The sequence below is a fragment of the Miniopterus schreibersii genome (genome assembly GCF_964146895.1).
Source record: "Miniopterus schreibersii genome assembly, chromosome: 2".
In the NCBI taxonomy this organism is placed as follows: domain Eukaryota; kingdom Metazoa; phylum Chordata; class Mammalia; order Chiroptera; family Miniopteridae; genus Miniopterus; species Miniopterus schreibersii.
The window spans coordinates 26,545,998-26,562,727 of record NC_138102.1 but is presented as its reverse complement, the minus strand read 5'-3'; the positions used below and the strand labels follow the sequence as shown (position 1 = coordinate 26,562,727).

Here is a 16,730-nt window from a genome sequence, read left to right as displayed (position 1 = left end):
CGTTTGCATAATGCAAGAAAACAGCATCTGCCTCTTGGTCCCAAGGCCCCACTTTTCCCCTTCACTTTCAGGGGCCCTCGCTCTGTTCACGCAGTTTTGGAAGTTCTTAGGCAAACGGCTTGTGGAAGATGCTCTCCAGAAGAGCGTGGGCTACCTCATTCTTGTGAGATTTTAAACTTTTTCAACTGTTGTTAAGTAACTAGATTCCAGATAGTCTTGTTTTCGACCTTCCTAGAAATTCCATTTTAGGAGGAAGCCAAATTGAGAAGAGTGTGTGGCTGTAACAGCCAGGCTTGTTAAAAGACGTCCCTCAAAAAAAAAAAAAAAGTTCTGGGCTGATGCTAAAAGAAGCTATGAAGCCAAGCCCGACACAAACGCTCCCCCGTTACGGTGATTACCGGGGCCTGGACTGTGAAGGCCCTGCCTACGAGAGGGGGCACTGGAGAACTTCAGAACACGCGCGGGGAAGCCAGCATCCCGGGGAGGGCGAGGGGGACTGAGTTGCCCAACCTCGCGGGAGATCCCGTGTGGGGCTTTCGAGTTGTGAACCTCGGACAGTATTTTCTGCTCGCGAGGCCGCGCCCCTCCTTTCCTGCCCTGGGGCCGAGTCGAGGGCGAGGTTCCAGCCTCGGTCCCCAACTTCCCCCCTTCTCAGCAGGCGCAGAGCTGGCGCGCCGGGGACCGAGGAGGAGCTGGGTCAAGGATGCTCTCAGTTAAACTTGGCTGGGGGCTGCATTCCTTACCTCCTCCCCCAGCCCTAAACGGTTCTCTCTCCGTCTAGCTTCAAATCCAGTCCTTCATCTCGCGGAGCGCGCGGGCGGGGAGAGGCGATGGTGAGCTCGGAGTTCGCCGCCGCCCCGCGCGCTCGAGCAGCAGCTTGGCTGTGACCCCCTCCCGGGCCTCCTTCTCTTCCCCCCTCCTTCCTGCCCTTGCTCCCCCCTCCTTCCTCCCCTCCTCCCCGCTCCGCCGCCCGCGCGGAGTGTATCTACTCCCTCCCCACGTCACTCGCCAGCGCGCCATGCAAATCACCGCCGCCGCCAGCTCCCATTGGCCGCGGCGCGCTCATTTAATGGCAGCCCGGGCCGGGCGTATGGCTGCTGGGCCCCGTGCGCCGCTGGCCCCGTGCGCGCCTCCACTTCCAGCGCACTGCCCCAGGCAGGCGGCGGGCAGCCCGGGCTGAGCTGCCCGGCTTCCTGGGCCCCTCTGCGCGCCTGCGCTCCCTCGGCGGCCCCCGGCCCCCCTCCCCAGCTGCACCGTAATCCCCCACGGCCCCCCTCCGCTCCCCCTCGGCGCCTCGCTCCCCCCTAGGCACCTGGGACCCGCACATGCCCAGCGCACGCGGCGCGCCGCCCAGCTAGAAGTTGCATCCCCGGAGTTGGAGGCCACTGAGGAGCGAGTGTAGCGGGAAGGAGGCGGCGGCCGGCGAGGAGGCGGCGGCGAGTCCCGGGCCGGGGCCCGCGCACCGTTCTCGTCGCGAAAAGTGGAGCTGCAACTTGGCCACTACTGCACCTGTTTGCACCGCTCCGCCAAGGCGACCCTGCTTCAGCGGCTGCGAGGACCGCGACCCCGGCCATCACCCTCTTTGGCAAGTGGTTTGTGCACCAGGAGAAACTTTCCACCTGTGAGCCGGACCGGCGCTGAGTGCGTGTGTTTTTGCCTTTCTGGTTGGTTCTGCCTCCACCTCCCCCCTCCTTCTCTCCGCTAAGACCTCTCCCCACACACCCACCCCCCGGGTATCGCTCTGTTTCAGCCTCTCTTCACCTCCCTGCCCCCCGGCCGTCTATGCTCCAGGCCCTCCCTGCGCGGTGCCAGTGAACCCGTGAGCCGCCCCAATGTACAGCATGATGATGGAGACCGACCTGCACTCGCCCGGCGGCGCCCAGGCCCCCACGAACTTGTCGGGCCCGGCCGGGGTGGGCGGCGGCGGGGGCGGCGGCGGCGGCGGCGGGGGCGCCAAGGCCAACCAGGACCGCGTCAAGCGGCCCATGAACGCCTTCATGGTGTGGTCGCGCGGACAGCGGCGCAAGATGGCCCAGGAGAACCCCAAGATGCACAACTCGGAAATCAGCAAGCGCCTGGGCGCCGAGTGGAAGGTCATGTCCGAGGCCGAGAAGAGGCCGTTCATCGACGAGGCCAAGCGGCTGCGCGCGCTGCACATGAAGGAGCACCCGGATTACAAGTACCGGCCGCGCCGCAAGACCAAGACGCTGCTCAAGAAGGACAAGTACTCGCTGGCCGGCGGGCTGCTGGCTGCGGGCGCGGGCGGCGGCGGCGCGGCCGTGGCCATGGGCGTGGGCGTGGGCGCGGCGGCCGTGGGTCAGCGGCTCGAGAGCCCCGGCGGCGCCGCGGGAGGCGGCTATGCGCACGTCAACGGCTGGGCCAACGGCGCCTACCCCGGCTCGGTGGCGGCGGCGGCCGCAGCCGCGGCCATGATGCAGGAGGCGCAGCTGGCTTACGGGCAGCACCCGGGCGCGGGCGGCGCGCACCCGCACGCGCACCCGGCGCACCCGCACCCGCACCATCCGCACGCGCATCCCCACAACCCTCAGCCTATGCACCGCTACGACATGGGCGCTCTCCAGTACAGCCCCATCTCCAACTCGCAGGGCTACATGAGCGCCTCGCCCTCGGGTTACGGCGGCCTCCCCTACGGCGCCGCGGCCGCCGCGGCCGCCGCTGCGGGCGGCGCGCACCAGAACTCGGCCGTGGCGGCGGCAGCGGCGGCGGCGGCCGCGTCGTCGGGGGCCCTGGGGGCCCTGGGCTCTCTGGTCAAGTCGGAGCCGAGCGGCAGCCCGCCGGCCCCCGCGCACTCGCGGGCGCCGTGCCCCGGGGACCTGCGCGAGATGATCAGCATGTACTTGCCGGCCGGGGAGGGCGGCGACCCGGCGGCCGCTGCCGCCGCGGCGCAGAGCCGGCTGCACTCGCTGCCGCAGCACTACCAGGGCGCGGGCGCGGGCGTCAACGGCACGGTGCCCCTAACGCACATCTAGGGACGCGGGGGAGACTGCGGCCCGCGCCGGCGATGCGCGAGAAGGCGCGTGCGGCCGGACCCAGGCTCTGGGCCGGGCCCGGCTCCGCCTTGCTTTTGTGCAGACGTTTCCACCTTGTAAAAAGGAAACCACTGACGGCGAACAGTAGGTGACACATCCCCCACCACCACCCCGCCCCCCACTCGCCCTTCCCGGAGCTTCTGGGGACCGCCGGGCACCGACACAGTCGCGCGTTTTGGACTGAACTTCGGTGTTTTCTTGAGACTTTTTGTACAGTATTTATCATCCACGGAGGCTGAAAGCGTTTCTTTGCTCGAGGGGACACAAAGACCAAACCAAGCAAGAGGCGACTGCAACTTTTCTATCCCGCCGGCGCTTTCCGATGGAGTTTGGTTGCCCGGGAGCCGGAGCCGTTCTCATTTGTTATCGATGTAGTAAGGCAGATCCAAACACTTACAAGTTTTTCGTAGTTGTTACGGCTTTTTGGGTTGGTTTGTTAATTTATACAAAGAGATGCCCCCACCCCTTTCTGACCGCAGCGTTATATTCTGGGTTTTGTAAAACTTTTCTGTATCTGAGCTTTTCCATCTTTTTTGTTTTGTAATTATTTCTTGTAAATGCATTGTGAAATTTTTATTTTAGGCGTTTTGGCGTGGGGAGGGTTATTTAGATGATGTACATAGTTTCCTAAAAAGCCTTTCTAGTAAAAAACGAAAAAGATACCGCCCCCCCCTTTAAAAATGCATCGAGTTTTGAGTCAGTAAATCTGAGAGGAAAAAAACTCATTTTTCCCCCATAAATTTGAAACGTGCTAATTTTATATGCATGTTTTATGATCTCAAAATACAATTAGTAAATCTGATGAAGGAGAAATTATCAGCATGAACTAAAAGTAAGGGGAACCCCAGGGGAGGGGGTATGATTTTCAGAGAGCTTCGTTCAGTGGAAGGGAAGGAGGTTAAAATCAATAGGTTATTTTGTAGAGTTTACAGTGTTAATACAGAATGATAAATAATTACCAAAAAAATCATTTTATACTCTGGCCCTTTGGTGTGTTTTTATCTTCCGGCGACACCGCGGGTTTTTCAATTCCTCGCTGTGGGCTTTGCGTCCTGTAGCTGGCCCCAGATCCCTGCTGCCGGGAGAGAAGACCCCAATGGCGGGACCAGGCCAAGGCTGGATGACAATAGACCTCCGCAAGGGCACAGGTGCCCTTATTCCCCAGCAACTAAGAAGACTGCAGGTGGAATTTATCTAGATTTGGCTCAAGGAAACACAATCTCAGAACCAAAATGTACTGTAACCAAGCCCCCTCTGCCCCTCCTCAGCCCCTCCCTCTGGCTTATTTCTCCTTGGGAAAGAGCAAAATAATTTTGTTGGATTTTCACACACACCTACAAAATTGGCCACCCCACCCCCCCATCCCTAGTGAACTGGGATGCAATTTGCTAACCGATGTGAATGCAAAATGCCGTGTTTATTATTCCTGATGAGATCTGAGGTTGTTTGATGCTTTAAATTTTTTAATTATATTTTTTCTAGGTGTTTATTGGTACATTGCTGTTTTTTTCTGGAATTTAAAGTTTTCTGTAAAACTTTGTCTTCAAGTAATTTGACAGCATTAAATATTGCATTTAAAAGTTATACTGTAGCAAATACATTTTGAAATTAGTCACAACATAAAAGTGAAATTATATTTTTGAAGAAAGTAACCTTTAGCCCATATCAAAATAGGTTGATTTCATCAACTCCTCATTTTCTCAACATCTTTTCTTATTCTGGAATGAGTATAGATTATCCATCCAAAAATGGGCCTATGGTGGTAGGTTAATGAGAACCAAATTCAGCCTGCATTCAAGAATAGCTTTAAGTAAAATGCTAACCTGACAATTGACACGTGTAATTTTTTGGAGTCATTTTGATAATTTTGCTTAAACCACACATTCCTTAAAGTGACTGCAAAAATTTCAAAAAAAAGATGTCGACTGCTTCTTCCAAACAAGATAATAAAGTGCCCCTCCTTTTTTTTTTTTTTTTTTCTGTTTTTGCAATCTGATCCTCTGTGAAACAGTGGTTCCTAAAGGCGTTTGGATATATATGGGTTGCTAAGCGGAACAGCATCATGAGATCTGGGAATAAATGCCACACACAGTCCCCTCTGGGAGAGATGCTTTGGGAAATCCTGTAATGCTCTGTTAACTCACCAGCCAGCCTAAGAGCCAGACCACATTTACCCTGAAATACGCAGAGCTAAATGGACTCTCTCTAGTTCTTCTGCTAACTCCCAATCTCAACCTCTCCCTGCCTTTACTAAAGTGGCAGATAAATGTGTGGCCATGCTCACATAACTGTATGCTCAAGTTTGTATCTTTTCTCAACTATTGGCATCTAAGACTTAGCTCATCACGCCTATTAGTAACGTGGGTCACACTTGGAATGTTTCAGACTATAAAAAGTTAGTCAGTATGCTGGGAACTCTAGGCAGAGCTGCCTGTTAGTTTCCCAGAAGGTCCATTTAGAGTTTGGCATTTTTCGGTAGGTACCTCACGGTAGTCAGCCGAAACAGTCCATGCTAGGTGCCCCGAGTCACTTTGTTAAAAACCCAGAAAGCTCTTAAAATAAGAATTCCTGAAGTGCAGCAAACTTGTTTTGTTGGTTAGAATGGCAAACAGAAAAATAAATTCTTTAATGACTCCATTTAAAAACAATAGGTGGGGGGGGGAGGGGGGTGACTAGAGATTAGCTAGGATTCCTCTCAGGATGAGATCCTATCAGGCCAGCAGCGTTTCTCCAATTTAAATTCACGGATTGATTCCACTACAGAACCGAACTATGAATTCGGTTCTTGTCAAGGTAATCCACATCATATCCACGAAATGAAATATTATATGGCGATTATTACCTGATGGCTTCATCCAAATCACGGGGTGGTATTTCTATCACTTATTTCGATTGTATTTGAAAACCGTGTGGCGAACGCGGACCGGACTATGTGCTGGTCTTTACAAAGTTTGCATCCGTTTCGGTGGGAAGCCATAAGCAGGCCATTGCGCGCAGCCCGGTTCCCTTAGCTGAGGGTAGCAGGATTGGCTTGAGGGTGTTCCTTGGTGTCTCTTACCACACACCACCCCCACCTCGCCTTATTAAAAAACCAAAAACATTTGCCTTTGTTGTTGTTAGGACTTTGAACCACCTCCCGCCCCCAACCCCTGCCAAAGAAACCCACCAGTAGCTAGGTGAAATGAATTAATCTTAAAACCAGTGGCGGGTATTGCGCTCCTGCTCTGCAGATGTGCGTCGGGTAGCGTGACTGATAGGTCTATTAAAATCATGCATGTGGGAGAATAGCACGCATATTCACGCATTTCATTTTCCCCGACAAAGACTGGGCAACGCAGATTTCTGTCTCCGGAAAATTCTGGTTAATTCGAGAAACTCCGCACGGGTGGCGGGCCCTGGAAGGCGCGCTCCAGGGCGGCCTGGGGTGCTGTGCCCGCCGCCCGCGGCCCCCGCGCTCCCACCCCCTCTTCCGCACCCTGGCCCCCAGGGCAGAGGCTCCGGAGACGTCGGCAGCAAAATGTAATAATAGGTTTGATTCCTTGGAAACTTCAAGTGAAAAGCAGACTTGGCCTTGGCGCAGCTCTTTCTCCAGCGTGACTATTTGGCGGGATTGAAAGGCCGGGCCAGAAAGGGAGGGGTGAGGGGGGCTCGGGCTCCCTGAGGCGAGGAGCCCAAGAGAGTGGGCCCGGGTTCTCGCCCCCGGGTCCTGCAGGGGCGGGGGCGGGGGCGGGGACGGGGGACCCAGCGAGTGCCGGCGGTGAGCGCGCAGGGCCGCGGAGGTGGGCTTGCGGGGACCTTCACCTTCGCCCTCCGCTCCGCGCCCCCGGCTGGGGTTTCCCAGCCCCACTTGGGGGGCGAGCTCTCCCCCACCCCTCCCTTCCCTCGCCTCCCTTCCTGCCCCTCCCTCCTTCTCTCCCTCCCTCCGTTCCCCCGGCCCTTCCTCTCCCGCTGCGCGCCCGCCCGGCCCCCGCTTCGCCCGCCCCCGGGAACCCAACGGGCTCGGCGGCGGGTGTCGCCCTGGGCCCAGGATCCGGATCCTGGGTCCCCTCCCGACGGGGGCGGCCGGGTCCCCCGGCTTCTGAACGTCGCCCTTCTCTTGCTCTGTTCACAGTTAAGCCCCGAATAGGGGGCGATTCCCTGGCCTGCGCTTCTCGTCCCGCGCAATCCCGCTCCTCGCCACCTTCCTGGAGGCCCCTCGCAGCCGCTCCTGCGCTCACTCCCCCTCGGTTTCCCCCTTGCCCTCTGCCGTCCTCTCCTCGTGGATCCGGCACCTTCCCTTCCTTCCCCTGCAGCCCCGGCCTTCCCTTTGTCTCCCCGCCGCCTCCAGTGCGCCCCAAGGCTTGAGACCTGGCCCCCGGCGGTCCGGGCGGCAGGCCCCGGACCCTCCCTCTGCGCCGTGGGTCAGCCCCGCACCAGCCGGGGGCTAGCCTTCCCTCGGCTGGGTCCCCGCGGGCTCGGAGCGGGAGGGGCCCGAGGGGCCCCGGGCACCTCTCGGAGCCCACGGCCGGGGCGCCCGCCCCCCACTCCCTCGGGCGCAGCCTGGACTCGGAGGCCGGGCGGGGTGTCAGCCACCCGGGCGGATTAAGATGACTGATGCGGGGGAAGAGGGCACCGCGCTTTGTGTTTAAAGAGGGCAGGATTAGTGGAGAGAAAGTCCTGACCCGGGGTCAGCTGCGAGTCAAACCCTTTTACAATCAGCCTGCGGAACTAGCTCGTCTCCCGGTCCCGCCTCAACAAGTGGGAGAGGGGAGGGGGAGGGGAGGCAGGGCGGCCGGGCCCGGCCCCTGCGGAGGAGCGGGGGGGGGGGGGGGCGGCGGGGAGATGGGGAGACCCGCACCCCCCGGCTGGGAAGAGGGGGGCGGCTGGAAATGGGGAGAGTCGCACCCCGGGGCTAAGCAAGCGGAGGGCGGCGGGGAGAGGGGCAGCCCCGCAGCCCGGGCCCCAGCGCGCACTGTAGGGGCCGGCGCGGGGCGCGGGGGGCGGGGGGCGCCACTAAGCGCGGTGCGGGCCTGGAGCTTTGCGCGGCGGGAGGAGTTTGTCCGTCCGCATTCTCGTAACTAGAAGGCCCGCGTCGCCCACTTCCCGAGCCGTCTTCGGGCTGCTCCCCCAGGCAGCCCGGAGGGCACGCTCGCTGCCTCGGGTTCGGGAGCCGTCCCGCAAAAGCAGCCGCGTTTCCCTGAGAAAGCAAAGCTGGAAGGTCGGGCCCTTGGGCGCCCTGCCCTTCGCATCCCTGCGGGCTCTCCAGGAATTGTTGCCTGACCTAGGTTTTTGCAAACCGTGCGTGTGTGTGTGTGTGTGTGTGTGTGTGTGTGTGTGTGTGAGAGACAGTAGGTGTGCGGGGGGGAGGGGGTGAAATACATATCTGAAGGCTGTCTCTAAACCTCAGTCTCTGTCCAGGTGGAGGAACGAAGCACTGATCTGGGTTTGAAACCGTGGCGTGGTTCATCAGGGAGTGAAACCGAGGGGCTCATCTGAAAAGTAATGAAAACTGGAGTCTGTGGTGAAGGAGGGGAGAGGCGCGTCAGGGAAGAGAGAAAGTGGATACATGTATCTTCCTTAGCAGGCAGGCTGGGAATTTGTGCTGAAATGACGCCATCAAGAATTTTAATAACTATGAAAAACAGATAACCCAAGCAAGCAATATATCCAAAGATAGAAAGAGATCATCTATTTTGATAATAGAAAAACAGGATTGCCATATTTTCCTCTAAATTGGCTTTTCATTTTTAATTATAAAAACATTAACAAGAGAAGAGAGAGCAAGCAGTTTTTAAAACAACACAAAACAAATAACTCCAAATGAAGTGACACACACCCACAGCCTACCCTGGGTAACACTGGTACACTAGGGTGCTAAGTGGGTTCTGGGTTCCAAAGCAAGTAACAGATTGCTACTTGGTAAGTTGCTAAATGTAACCTATGGGGAAAATTTGTCTGTGGCAGAAACTCTGGACATTGTGAGTAATTCTGAATGCCCCGCAGGAAGCTCCCAAGGATTTAATTGCCCCAGCCACTTCAGAACAACCATGTGGGTACATTAAAGATGTTGTTTGTGAAGAACAGCAGGTCATCACATGCAAAGCCTCGAAATAGTCAGCCAGTCAAATCAGTGGAAAAAATCAGCTTTTGTTAGATTTTGCAGTTTCAGGAATTAGGCATTCACTGCAGAGCTGCAGTTTTGAGAAATTGCAATGTCAGGCATGTTCCCAATGGGGAAATATTGTGAGAGTGTGGAGGAATGTAAGATTGGGTTTGACAATGGGGAAACTGACAAGAGTTATCACCCAGACATTGTTTTCTCTCTGAGCACCCCCGAAATGCTAACTAGAGATGATATCTAGTGGCAGCAATAGCACTCTATGTTTGTCCTACACACTTATAGGATATGAAAACAAGAGTCTTAGACATCTAAAGAATTGACCCAGGATTTTATATGACGAATACTGGAGTTTATAGGACAAAGTGCCTTATAGGTTTATAAAACTTATAAACAGTCTAGTAGCAGTGTCAAGATCCACCTGAAGAAAGAGGCCAACTTATCTTTTTATTTCTAAGCAACAGAATAGGTAAAAATCCAGGTGAGCATGTTTTAACCTGGGAAAGAATTTAGAAACCTCATGCTTTTAAGCGATCCAAACTATTAGGGAGACATTTCAGCAAGTGGAAAAAGCCTGAATTTCAGCAATAAATTTTACATGAATATCCACGTAGATTGAAAAGCAGGAGCTTTGTTCTTTGTGTTAGAAATTGAACTGAAGAGTGAAGTTTATCCTTGAAAAAACTTGACCATTTGCATTTTTACCTCACAGAGAAATGACATACCTGTGCTTAAAGAAAAGGAAGAATCGATGTGAACAGTTAGTCAATATGGTATTTATAGTATTTCTAATCTTTGTTGAATGTCGTACAGCCACATGGGAAAGGATGTGAGAATTGGAGTAAGACAGAACTGCAGTAAAATCTTGGCTTGTCACCGATTGGTTCCATGTCCTTGGTCAAATGTCCTTAACTCTGCAAAACAGAAATAAAACCAGCTTCATTAGAACATAGTCAGGATTAATGGTCTAAGGTGTATGTTGTGTCTAGCCAGTAGTAAGCCCTCAGTAAATGGTCATTTGACTGTGTCAGCTCCGGCAGGGGTAAAGAAGAGATTGAGGCATTAAGTGGGAATTTTGACCTGGTTGAGAAACAGTGATAATTGTACAAACCAATATCCCCATTCATCCATACTAATAACAATTTCTCTTTAGAGTTACCTGACAATCATCACATTCATTCATTCATCTGTCAACAAACACTTATGATGAGTCATTGTATGTTCAGGTTATTATTTGAGCATGTGTTATATGTGTGGCCTTTTACCAGATGCTGAGAATGCAAAGGTCAACCCAGAGGGGCTCACTGACCAGTGGATGAGACTGACTGTCACATAGGCAAGTGTGATATCATGGGCTACAGTTGTGGGACATAAGTACATGCCAGATGCTACTTGATCATTTGTGCCCAATTTGGGGGAGTCAGAGAAGGCTTCTCAAAGAAAGTGGAAGCTAGTACTGCGCTAACATTCCCTATGGTAGATCTCATGAGGCGTGCGCACTGTGTTTGTTAATGCATCAGTGAAGATTGTAATGTAAACTTGAGCAGAGTACATATGATAACTGCTTTGCTTTTCAATGAATGGCTGTGCCAGACTGGCTTTGAATTGTCAAAGATCTAGACTTAGAGATTCACTAGGGCAATGGTCTCTCACCTTCAAGGCACATAGGACACCAGGGGAGCTTGTTACAAATCCATTTCTTAGACCCAGTGCCCTTGACATGCTGACTCTGGGGTTCCAGTGGGACTCAAGAATCTGCACCTTCTTAGGCAGATTCTTTCTCAGAAGATGCTGAGGCAGGTCCTGCATGACACTTGGAAAACCTATGTTAGGAGATGGGCCCAGTACCTGCTAAGACTGTATTTAGATCATTTAAATTTGGACAGTTTAGTATTTATAAAGTACTCTCATTGAATTGTTCACTAGATGATTTTTGAAAAAAAATTAAATTAGTTGGAGAAGAAAAAACAAGCTGGGGTTCTGACTGGTGTGGCTCAGTTGGTTGGGCATCGTCCTGTGAATGGAAAGATTACCAGTTTGATTCCCAGTCAGGGTACGTGCCCGGCTTGGTTTTGGCTTAACCCCGGGGAGGGGGGGGCATACAGGAGGCAGCCAGTCAGTGTTTCACTCTCACATTGATGTTTCTCTGTCTCTCCCTCTTCCTTCCTCTCTCTCTCTAAAAATCAATGAAAACATTTTTTTTTTAATTTAAGCTGAGCTATTAGAATCTTGTAAATAGCAAAGACTGACTGCTTTCCTGATTTTATTCCCCATTTTCTGACTGGTTGTTCTGTAAATGCATTTTAGCTCTCCTGAAGTGCAGTAAAGGTGAAACACAATGCGCATAGGCCACACACACATCCTTGCTTTAAAAAATGGACCATCAAAGAGACTAAACAAAGTTCCATGTTGTGTCTTATCAATTTCTAATTTTACCAAACTAATTTGTGTTTTCATAAACTAGGTCTGTACAGCCCTTATGAATGCAGTATGGGCCAAAACATTCATATCAATTAGCTGAGATATTTTAATGGTATTAGAAAATTACAAGGGAATTTAATAGTGCACATGAGATGGAATAAATTGGTTTAGTCGGCTAAATTATAATCATAATACTATATTATTTAGCTATCAAGTTTCCCAATATTGTAATCTGTCAAATGGGAGTATCTTGTAAAAAAAAATTAAAAACCACCTCAATGTATTAAGTACTTCAAGTGTCTTTGAGAGGAAGAGGTTGTGCAAATGGAGGGACTACTATTTTAAACAGAATAAACTAATATGTATCAGCGGTATTCTACCTAGAAAGGACACAATTTCACATTACGGATGTTACTTTTATTGCTGATCATAATAAAGACAACATTCATTATATTTATAGATACAAATCTAGATTAAGGTGTGGTCATTGAAGAAGTCAGTATCTATTTGAGTAGCATGTGAGAATATAAGTTTTACGTAGAATATAATGAGAGGAAATGTATATAAAGAATCCAAACTATGCTGATCACATAAGAATTCCAATAGGGCTTTCAGCTAATTTCAAGCCACAAGACATCATTCAAGAAATCTGATAACCTATGCTTTTTAACAAAAGCTTTTTTGAGAAAACGACATTGTCTCTGTTGACTAAATCATTCATAATTTTAATGGATAAGAATGCCAACTGAAATAGTCAGGTACTGTGAATAGTAGGGAAGGCAGAGCTTCTTAAATTCTCATTTTGGCTATTATCAGGCATTATGAACACCATTGCTGCTATTATTATTATCACATGCATGTTCCTTGTATATTGCCCACAGCATCCAGAACTATAGACATTTGTCACCACATGGTTTACTCAGGAACAAAGAAAGAATATACAGGGACAGAGTGGTTCAGAGTTAATGAAATGAAACAGAGAAGTAAAATCTAGGGTGATTCTTGAAGCTGCCTCACTCATGGTCAAAACCAACAGACAAAGCATCTTTGTAGAAAGTTGGTAGAGAGCCTGGTGCTGGGAGCATTTACAACCAAAAGAGACAAAAAGCGACTGAACATATTTTAGCAATGGCTTGGCGTATAAGTTCACATGTGAGTATGGTACTATCTCTAATACTTTCTGAGTTGCATGGATTTAAATCTGATGATATTAATCTAAGGTGTTAATGTAAAATCTTTCTTGTTCATTTAAAACAAAATAAATCATTTATATTAGTCTTTCAGACTGAGAATACTATTAGAAACGTATTCTCAATTTTAAAATACTGACTATAACATTTGGATAACAAACTAAATTATGCACTTACTAAGGGAAATTACATAAAAGGCTTAAAGCAATTAAGCCATACTTTATTATCCAAAATGAATATATAACCTGTAGTAACTATTTGCAGAAAACTAAAATGGTATTTAAAGTCACAGATCAAATTGAATCATGCATTTGCATTAAAAAATAGGTAATTTTAAATCAACCTATAAGCTACAAGTTCAATCTCATTTGAACAGCTTAAGTGTTAACTGAATTTGAGCAGTTATCATTCTTTTAAATTAGGTTTGAGGAAAATAGAACTTTACAAGAACATTTTAAGACGAAGTCTTCACTTTAGGATTTAAAAAGCAAAACTTAACCAAAAAAAGTGTCAGCCTCATGCTTCCTCTTGCAGTGCCTGCAGGCAACCTTGACCACTCTCAGCTTCATGTTAGGCGAAGGCTTTCCCTGGCTAAAATAATATTCTGAGGGAGCAGATGTGCCTTTGGGCAGAGACTACCTGTGATTTAACACACTCAACCAAGCCTCCTGGAGAACAGGAACTCCTGTCTGGCTTGATTTTATTTATTTACTTATTTTTCATTTTGATTTCAAGCATCAACACAGTTCCAGACACCTTGTAGAGGGAAAACAACTATTGAATTCAGTCAGTGCAGCAGGGCAGAGGCAGGGACAGGGGCCTGCTGGTAAGGAGTTGAGGACCCAGGAACCAGTACAGAGAAGGGCTGCCCGCCTACACCCCCAAGTGCAGGGTAGCCCCTTCCCCTCCCAGGTCAAGGTTACCTAAAGGTGCAAAGAGGAGAAGGCCTTGCCTCAGGGGCTTAGCACAGTGCCTGGCACAGCCCGGCACCCTGGAGCAGTCGTGCCTTCCTGGCTGTTGTGCTTGTGCTATTGAGGAGACACGGAAAGCAAAATCCAGTCCTGAGGCGTGGCGCTTGGATGCCAGAGGTCTGTAAGAGCAAAGGACTCGCGTGTTTGTGTTACATACATACTAGGCTGCGGGACTGCTGAGGCCGGGGAGCTTGTTTTTCAACCCTGAACTCCCCAAGACCTAATTTGGCGTGGAGTGGGGTACAAGGAAGGCTTACTTGTTTCCCAAGTAAAGTGTTACAGCCGTTGTATTGTGCTGTGTTATATTGTATCGTGTTGCATCATATCACCGTGTATTACGTCATGTTGTGTCATGCTGTGAGGTTTCGTGTTATATCAGGGGAAGGGTTTCCGGGCAAGGCCACAAGGGGAAAGACACATCTGGCTCAGGCCCCATGGGAGAGAGGAGGCAAGGCAGGGAAAGGCAGCCACCCTCCCAAACCGAAAATTACAACAGCGCCGTGCCGGGGTGGGGGGTGAGGCGCCACGGGCAGCTCTTCCAGCTGTGATCAGAGCTATCAAGACGTCTAGGAGGGAACTTACGGGAGATAACTCTTAAGGCAGCGACCTTGATGTGGAAATAGGTCAACAACTAGTCCCAGCGAGATCTGTGTTCAGATGCCTGCCTCATTATTTTCTTTGTTGTGTATGAATTTGACCCTGTAACTCTTTGTTGTGTGTGAATAATCTTTGTTATGTATGAATCTGACTGTGTAAATTGCTTGTATGTTTAAATGTGCGAAACTGGAAATTTATTTCTTATCAGTAGAATGATGGGGTAAGGGCTGTGCTAAGTAAAGCTAATGAGCACCTACTTTGGGTGGCAGGGCAGTGCCAAATGACCTGTCCCAATTTTGTCCCTTATTCCTATAGTTTCCCAAACTGTGAGCCGAGGCACCCCAGGGGCCCCACAGAACTCAGGGGGATAGCTTAGGATATTTTTAAATCTGAGGGAAACACAATGCTGAACATTCGGTCAGATGCCATGTGAGTTATCCCTTAAAGTAGTTCAAAATCTCAACGTTCACTTGTAGCTAAGTCCCTCTTGATGACACCATATCTCTGTGAAACTGTTTTTGGCAGTTGTGTCAAAATCAACTCCTGTGGGAAGAGTGATGTGGACCAGGAAATGATCGCAACGCTGGAGAAACTGTGCAGTGCAGTTTTTCATTCAATTTATGTAATTTTTCTAAATCGCTGCTGAGTTATTAGAATATAAATATACATTAAGTTGTTTACATTTAGCTACTTAACAAACAGAACTGTTACATATTTCTGTTGACCTGGAGCAGTGTAAAAAATTTACTGGGACACTAAGGGTGTGATAAAATGTATACAATTAAAATCGATATTGAATTTGTAGCTTATAGGTTGATTTAAAATTATCTGATTTGCTTACATTATGTCAATACAATGGCATCATTTAATTTAAGCTGCAACTTTAAATATAATCTTATTTTTCTGCAAATAGTTACTACAGGTGATATATTCATTTTGGATGATAAAGTATTGGTTTAATTATTTTAAGAGTTTTATATAATTTCCCTTAGTAAGTGGATAATTTGGCTTGTTATCCAAATTTCACATTTTTTAAAACTGAGAATACACTTCTAGTAGTATTCTCAGTTTGAAAGACTAATATAAATGCCTTATTTTTCAATGAGAAGAAAGTTTTTGCATTAATATCTTACTCAGACTAATGTAATGAAAGATAAATGCATGCGACTCAGAATTAGAGAAGGTAAAACACTCACATGTGAACTTATATGCCAAGCCATTGCTAAAATATGTTCAGTCGCTTTTTGTCTCTTTTGGTTGTAAATGCTCCCAGCACCAGGCTCTCTACCAACTTTCTACAAAGATGCTTTGTCTGTTGGTTTTGACCATGAGTGAGGCAGCTTCAAGAATCACCCTAGATTTTACTTCTCTGTTTCATTTCATTAACTCTGAACCACTCTGTCCCTGTATATTCTTTCTTTGTTCCTGAGTAGAGGATTTTCTTTACTCTGTGTAAACCATGTGGTGACAAATGTCTATAGTTCTGGATGCTGTGGGCAATATACAAGGAACATGCATGTGATAATAATAATAGCAGCAATGGTGTTCATAATACGAGATAATGAGAGAAATAACTGGTCAATTCAGCACATGAAGGTGGCAGTTCAAGTGGAAGAAGGGGTCCGTATGAGTTATTACTGTTACTCCGAAACTAAAACATTTAATTAACATTTTTATTTTTTCAAATAATTATTTTTATCTTATAAGTAATATAGGCATATTTTTATCTTACAGGCACAAATGTGTAGAGGTGGGAAAAAAATGCTCCATTTGAAAGCATTAACTCTCAATTGTGTATGTATAAGTTACTTTCTTCAAAAGCTCTTTGTTATTTTAAAATTTCTTCTTTGTCTAATTCTTCTAGCTCTTTCTTTTTGTTTTGCTGGGTAAAAATGAGGAAGGCCAAGGGAGATTCGGGACGCAGTGAGAGGAGTGAGCAGGCGGAGGCCGCCCACACTTTGCCCGGAGGTTTGTTGGGCCCTCGAGTGAGCAGAGTGAACAGCCTCAGGCTTCACTGCCTGTTTTCACCGGCTGCAGGGAAGCAGACAAGATGGTTTTGATGTTCACTATAAAAATACTCTTAAATAACCTCTTGCCCATTGAAGCCGGGTCTCCGTTGTAAACGTATAATTGTGTTTGAACTTGATATGATTGAAATATTTGGGTTAGATATATTCATTACAATGACTAGAACGTAGGAACAAGTAGAAAACATAATCCAGGCCAAGAAATGGAGCATTAAGACAATGATTAGGAAGGAGGGGTTCCCCAGAAGCTAGAAGTGGATCCAAAGCAGAGGGGCTCAGAAATGGGTCACGTTGGGAGGGCTGAAATATTAGAAAAACAGAGTTTGGCAGGGGGGCCACCCTGCCTCAGAGACGTGGTGTGTATTATGCATTGTTGC

General features: G+C 49.1%; 1 protein-coding gene and 1 long non-coding RNA gene across 2 annotated transcripts in view; both read left to right on the top strand.

Annotated features, from left to right (window-relative positions):
- LOC308553050 overlaps window positions 1–16,730 on the top strand; it is a 103,791-nt gene that overhangs the window by 65,511 nt on the left and 21,550 nt on the right. The window lies entirely within an intron of this gene.
- SOX1 (SRY-box transcription factor 1) lies at window positions 1,833–2,990 on the top strand (the record flags this gene model as incomplete). The annotated part of the gene is made up of 1 exon (XM_081128186.1): window positions 1,833–2,990. One exon carries the CDS (start codon window positions 1,833–1,835, stop codon window positions 2,988–2,990), a length of 1,158 nt encoding a protein of 385 aa, XP_080984312.1.